Source organism: Puntigrus tetrazona, chromosome 24 (genome assembly GCF_018831695.1).
Source record: "Puntigrus tetrazona isolate hp1 chromosome 24, ASM1883169v1, whole genome shotgun sequence".
Taxonomy (NCBI): Eukaryota; Metazoa; Chordata; class Actinopteri; order Cypriniformes; family Cyprinidae; genus Puntigrus; species Puntigrus tetrazona.
The window spans coordinates 5,788,429-5,795,928 of record NC_056722.1 but is presented as its reverse complement, the minus strand read 5'-3'; the positions used below and the strand labels follow the sequence as shown (position 1 = coordinate 5,795,928).

The following is a 7,500-nucleotide window of genomic DNA, read 5'->3' as shown; positions in this document are numbered from 1 at the left end:
AGACACACACATCTCACACACTCAGACACACACATCTCACACACTCAGACACACACATCTCACACACTCAGACACACACATCTCACACACTCAGACACACACATCTCACACACTCAGACACACACACATCTCACACGCTCACACACACACACATCTCACACACTCAGACACACAGACACACACACTCTCACACACATCTCACACACTCAGACACACACATCTCTCAGACACACACATCTCACACACTCAGACACACATCTCTCACACACTCACACAGACACACACATCTCACACACTCAGACACACACATCTCACACACTCAGACACACACATCTCACACACTCAGACACACACATCTCACACACATCTCACACACTCAGACACACACATCTCACACACTCAGACACACACATCTCACACGCTCAGACACACACACACTCAGACACACACATCTCTCACACACTCAGACACACACATCTCACACACTCAGACACACACGTCTCACACACTCAGACACACACATCTCACACACTCAGACACACACATCTCACACACTCAGACACACACATCTCACACACTCAGACACACACATCTCACACACTCAGACACACACATCTCACACGCTCAGACACACACATCTCACACACTCAGACACACACATCTCACACACTCAGACACACACATCTCACACACTCAGACACACATCTCACACACTCAGACACACACATCTCACACGTTCAGACACACACATCTCACACACTCAGACACACACATCTCACACACTCAGACACACACATCTCACACACTCAGACACACACATCTCACACACTCAGACACACACATCTCACACGCTCAGACACACACACATCTCACACGCTCAGACACACACATCACACACTCACACACTCAGACACACACATCTCACACACTCAGACACACACATCTCACACACTCAGACACACACATCTCACACACTCAGACACACACATCTCACACACATCTCACACACTCAGACACACACATCTCACACACTCAGACACACACATCTCACACACTCAGACACACACATCTCACACACTCAGACACACACATCTCACACACTCAGACACACACATCTCACACACTCAGACACACACCATACAGAATAAGTGTCTCAATGAGAGATTGAATATATAATAATCTCTATATACAGATTCAGGACCTCAAGACTAATTATAATGAGTATATTGTATACACAGTATTTATTAGACATATTTATATACATATTTTAATAAATGATAATATTTATAAAATATTATTTATACAATATTATTATAAAAACAAATGTAAAAAGTTAATAAAAGTATTTTTTATTTTAATATGCATTCACATTTAATTGAGTGTGTTACTCTAATTATTTATGACATTTCTGAGTGAGAAAACTTTTTACTTTTTTGTATCAATGTGCATTAACAAATTTGGTATGGATTTATTTTTACAACAATTTTTAGTCAGAAATCACTAGTAAGTTTCACAAATAATTATGAATAAATGGCAAGCACCAACGCAGAAATACTAAAATAGTGTTTTCTTTTAAAACCTACTCTACTCATCTTTATTTACACCTTTACAGAGTATTTGTGTTTTGTTTTGATATATAAGCACAGACTGCAGAATCTTACCTGCGTCTTTGCTTCAGATTCGTCCTCCTGATCCGACTGCACAAACACATAAGAAGTGTGTGAAATGATGACACGTGAGAGTAAACGCTGAGATGAAGGAACGAGACGTTTGGGATCAACATGAGGCTAAACTCATTAACATCACAGGCTTAATGTTTCCATCTCCAGAAGATCATTTATGATTATTAGTCATTATCAGATTAACGTTTAATAAGAACATCAACAACCCTGCCACATCTTAATGAGGAATCTAATTATTGCAATCGTTCACTGCATTCTTGTTATTCTGCTTGATTTTCAGACGTCAGAGATCTGATCCCGTCGGTCATTACTCAGATCACAAACCTCGGTGGCGGTTAACTCTCCATCGACAGCAGTGTCTGTGAGATCAGTCTGATCCAGAGGAAGCATGAACACACAGAGAAGCACAGCTGTTAGTTAGGTTAGTTACTCATATTTCCTGTCTAGTCAGTGTTGGTGGATTAGTTAGTGTTAGTATACACATATAATTAACGGTGTGGGTAACATTAGTTAGAGTCTGTTTACCAGTGTTTCCTGTTAGGCCAGTGTTGGTAGGTTAGTTAGCATTAGTTAGTGTTAGTGTTAGTTTACCCGTATGTCCTGTCAGGCCGGTGTGGGTGGGTCAGTTAGTGTTAGTTTACCTGTGTGTCCTGTCAGGCTAGTGTCAGTGGGTCATTTAGTGTTAGTTAACATGTGCGTCTTGTCAAGCCGGTGTGGGTGGGTCAGTTAGTGTTAGTGTGGGTGGGTCAGTTAGTGTTAGTTTACCCGCGTGTCCTGTCGGGCCGGTGGGTCAGTTAGTGTGGGTGGGTCGGTTGCTGTTAGTTTACCCGCGTGTCCTGTCGGGCCGGTGTCGGTGGGTCAGTTAGCGTTAGTGTGGGAGGGTCGGTTGCTGTTAGTTTACCCGCGTGTCCTGTCGGGCCGGTGTCGGTGGGTCAGTTAGCGTTAGTGTGGGTGGGTCAGTTAGTGTTAGTTTACCCGTGTGTCCTGTCGGGCCGGTGTCGGTGGGTCAGTTAGCGTTAGTGTGGGAGGGTCGGTTGCTGTTAGTTTACCCGCGTGTCCTGTCGGGCCGGTGTCGGTGGGTCAGTTAGTGTGGGTGGGTCGGTTGCTGTTAGTTTACCCGCGTGTCCTGTCGGGCCGGTGTCGGTGGGTCAGTTAGCGTTAGTGTGGGTGGGTCAGTTAGTGTTAGTTTACCCGCGTGTCCTGTCGGGCTGGTGTCGGTGGGCTCGGCAGTGATAGTTCCGTGGCTTTCGTGGTCTCGTCCTCTTCCTCCAGCGCCTCCACACTCTCCACCAGCACCGGTGGAGTCTCTTCACGCTCCTCCTCGCGCGTCTCCTCGACTTTCTTCTCTGGTGTTACAGTGGTGATGAGGTCACTCATGGCAATGCCTTTGGCTGCTCCGTACAAGGCCGTACCCATCTCTACAAACACACACACACACACACACACACACACACACACACACACACAGAGGTCAGTGCTGTATTTATATTCACTGCAACAAATACTGCCTGCATTATATCACAGAAATAAGACTGCAAAATTATTTTATTCTGCATGTTTACTATTGCCTTTGATTGTTTACTTAAAATATAATATTTGCACACATTATGTATATTAATTTCTTTTGCTGTAATTTTTGATTATATATCGTTTATAAATCTAGACTTTTTTTCTGAAACAAAATACTTCAGTACACTAAGAAAACACATTTAATCAAATAAACTAATAGGAAATCATGAATCTTCAGGGTTGTGATGTCATAAGCATGAGCTGAGCATAGTGAAAGCACACACACACACACACACACACACACACACACACGCAAACATGAACACAGGAAAGTATGCTCATTCAGTTACATGTGAAGAGGTTAGTCAGTCATCACAGAGGTCGTTTATGAGAACAAGTTTATTTATAATCATCAAAGAGAAGCTGGGAAACAATCAAGCAAAAAAACTAAATGACTGTTTCTGGAGAAATAAACCCTTGCATTGCTGCATTTACTGTCTCTGTACTCATACTCCACACAATTTTTCCCACAAAGTTTACAAAAGAAATCATTGCACCTTGACGTGATGGCGAGGGATTCACTGGGATTCACCGGCTGTTGCTCTAAAAGCTCTAAAGAAGCTGTAATTACTGATGATTGTACCGCGGTACAATGTTGAGTGATTTCTACACAAGACCTGAGTCTGAACGTGATGCTGGTTAAGTGATGCAGAGCTAGTTTTGCTCTTTTTTGCCTTTAATATGCATCAATTAATAAAACAGAACAGTGATGCACATATAATGATGTTTCAGAGAGAAGAGATACAGACTCATATAAACCAGAAAGAAGAAACACATGGTTTATTTTTGGCTTAATGACTTATTTTAACCAGGCTGTTCAGAGACATTCACAAACACAGCCATCCGACGGGGTTATTAAAGTTACTAATTAATAAAACTACACACTAATTATAAAAATAAAAACACAATTAAAAAAACTATAAAATATAAAATAAAAAACTAATTGAAAATATTAAAAATAACTATTAGTATCTCAGTGATTATAAAACACCGAGGCAGCCACAGCATGTGCAAAATCAAAGGTGTCTGAAGCAGAAGTGCGCTGGAGCAGCAGCCCATGCCGCCGCATGCAACCTCAAACCATCAGGGTCAAACAAGCAGACGAGAGGCTCCTGTATCTACAAGCGTCAGGGATACAGAGAAACGGCTCTACCTGTCGCTCTAGTGCCATTTACATTGACTGTCGCTGTGTTGACTGGCGTCCGCTGAGCTGAGGAGATTCACACACACACACACACACACACACACACACACACACATCTGAGCAAACACAGCATCACAGACACTAGCGCACGTCAGACTAGATCACATGTCTATTCACCTCAGTCACATTTATAATCTGAATGTCCTTCATCAGTGTCCGGATCTACAGGATAGCTTCTCTTCATTAACATCAAACTTCTTCATTTTGTGTAGTCTTAATAAATATGCAAAAATATCACAACTTGCTGTACAAAATAACTTTCTGAAATTAGTAATAACATTGTATAGACACATTTTTAAAAAATTAAAAATTATAAACATAACAAAAACAAACCACAGACAGAGAGAATCTCTGAATTATCTCATCCACTAATTCAACACAAAGAAATATATTTTGATGCAGTGACATTCAGATATTTATGTGTGTGACTGAAGTGTCCAAATACTTGATAAGGTCACTGTATCAAACACTGTATCAAGATAATGAATATTCTCTAACTTTTCAAAAAGCTAAGGCTTTATCTTTCTAAATTAAGCATAGAAACCCATGATGATGATGTTTGATTAATTTAATCAGACGTTTAACGAGAAGAGATAATTAAAGATGCAGCACACACTCTACACTAAACACACCCATTCTTTCTGTGAATCACGTGTTAGTATTCACGAGCGGCACAGTAATGTGTTCTGAGACCGCCGGCTTTATGCTGCAACACAACAGAAATTCTCCAATTAAACCAGAAGCAGGAAATGAAACAAACGCGTTCCAGGCCTCAGGAGCCGAGATTACAGGTTAATGAGCCGAAAATCCCTGTCCTGCAGCGAGCCTCGCTTCTGTATGAAAACTCTTTCATAACGCAAGACAAAATAAAACCGGGCTGTTCGGAGGAAACAGACGTCTACTAATGACTGATACAGAGGAGGAGGAGAAAACAGGAAGTCCAGCAAAGCAGATGAAAGACACTCAATGAGATGAAGACGTCAGGCGAACAACAGACAAACATGAGCCATCTGATATAATCACAAGCATATATCACTAGTTTTGCTAAAGTTTCAAAGGAAAAATGGCTCACATTACATATCTACAGAATACAGACAGACAAACAAAAGACAGACAGACGACAGAAAGACAAATAGATGAAAAGCAGACAGATAGACAGATAGATAGATAGATAGATAGATAGATAGATAGATAGATAGATAGATAGATAGATAGATAGACAAATAAATGACAGACAGAAAGATGACGAACGACAGACAAATAGCAAGCAGACAAAAAACAGACAGACGAACAGACGACAGACAGACAGACAAAGAACAGACAGACAGACAAACAAACGACAGACAAACGACAGACAGACAGACGACAGACAGACAAACAGACGACAGACAACAGACAGACAACAGACAGACAGACAAACAGACGACAGACAACAGACAACAGACAAACAATGGACAGACAGACTAACGACAGCCAGGCGAACAGACGACAGACAGACAGACAGACAGACAGATAGATAGATAGATAGATAGATAGATAGATAGATAGATAGATAGATAGATAGATAGATAGATAAGATAGATAGATAGATAGATAGATAGATAGATAGATAGATAGATAGATAGATAGAAAGATAGATAGAAAGATAGATAGATAGATAGATAGATAGATAGATAGATAGATAGATAGATAGATAGATAGAAAGATAAATAGATAGACAGATAGATAGATAGATAGATAGATAGATAGATAGATAGATAGATAGATAGATAGATAGATAGATAAGATAGATAGATAGATAGATAGATAGATAGATAGATAGATAGATAGATAGAAAGATAGATAGAAAGATAGATAGATAGATAGATAGATAGATAGATAGATAGATAGATAGATAGATAGATAGATAGATAGATAGATAGATAGAAAGATAAATAGATAGACAGATAGATAGATAGATAGATAGATAGATAGATAGATAGATAGATAGATAGATAGATAGATAGATAGATAGACAGACAGACAGACAGACAGACAGACAGACAGATAGATAGATAGATAGATAGATAGATAGATAGATAGATAGATAGATAGATAGATAGACAATCCTTGTCAACATCATCCTATAACTAAATAAGCTCATCCCATAATGCACCTTGAAGGAGAAACAAAAGCAAACACACCTCCATCCAGACTGCGTGACATGGTGTAGCGCTTGCTGGTGGAGCGCTCGAAGTACGGAGCCGGACGTACGATCTGGGAACTGGCCCGTCTGGTCTGAGCCTGAGTTCTGCCGCTGTAACGGAACTTAGAGCCCAGCGTGAGGAACTTCTTAGGAGGAGTCTCCGGAGAAACCAACCTGTCGAGATGCAAGCCGTGATTACCAGTGAGCACAGAACACAGAGAACACACACAAGAACAGGAACCTCCACAGACCTGAAGAACGTGTGATGCTCCACACAAACCTTCCACAGTCTCTTGGCCGCTCTGTGGTTGGGTAGTTTAAAGCCTATCGTGCTTTCAAACTGTTCAAACTAGAGACAAACAAACGTTCTCAGGTCAGCAAACTTCACCAGAACCGTGAGGGTGACCTGGAGAAGACCTGATGACGTTCTCACCTCGCCTGGACGGATCTTGATGTAGAAGTTATTGCGTTTGTAGGAGATCTTGAGGACTTTGGGCCAGGCGAAGCGGTTGATGCGAAGTCTGTCACGGTAGATGAGGAGCCCGGAGGAACACACGCCCAACATGATCTCCACCCCCTCTGAATCCTGACCAACCATTGGATTAGAGAGGTGCCAATCATCATCACACAGTCATGCACAAACAAACGCGTGGTTTCTAAATGAATGAGTGGAAGCCTTTAGGCCTGAGAGGAACAGAGAGAGTTACTGTGATGTGGTCATGTGTTTGTGCGGTAAACTGGAAGTGGATCCATCTTCTCATCTGAACCTCTGAGAGGCAGGTATTTTCAGTCATTATCTCTATTCATCACCGCATTCACAAATCTCGCATGTGTAATGCTACTGAAAGCTTCGTTCAGCA

General features: G+C 41.3%; 1 protein-coding gene across 6 annotated transcripts in view; it reads right to left on the bottom strand.

The window, feature by feature from the left end:
* epb41l3a (erythrocyte membrane protein band 4.1-like 3a) overlaps positions 1 to 7,500 on the bottom strand; it is a 43,595-nt gene that overhangs the window by 12,662 nt on the left and 23,433 nt on the right. For 3 of the 6 annotated variants that reach the window (XM_043226658.1, XM_043226654.1, XM_043226656.1), the window contains 6 exons: positions 7,074 to 7,226; positions 6,892 to 6,989; positions 6,639 to 6,814; positions 2,874 to 3,100; positions 2,007 to 2,054; positions 1,662 to 1,697 (listed from right to left, as the gene is read on the bottom strand). In XM_043226658.1, coding sequence (XP_043082593.1) covers positions 1,662 to 1,697; positions 2,007 to 2,054; positions 2,874 to 3,100; positions 6,639 to 6,814; positions 6,892 to 6,989; positions 7,074 to 7,226 — 738 coding nt within the window. Of the gene's footprint in view, positions 1 to 1,661; positions 1,698 to 2,006; positions 2,055 to 2,873; positions 3,101 to 4,404; positions 4,462 to 6,638; positions 6,815 to 6,891; positions 6,990 to 7,073; positions 7,227 to 7,500 lie in introns of all 6 variants that reach the window. The other 3 variants (XM_043226657.1, XM_043226653.1, XM_043226655.1) reach the window with 2 other exon arrangements.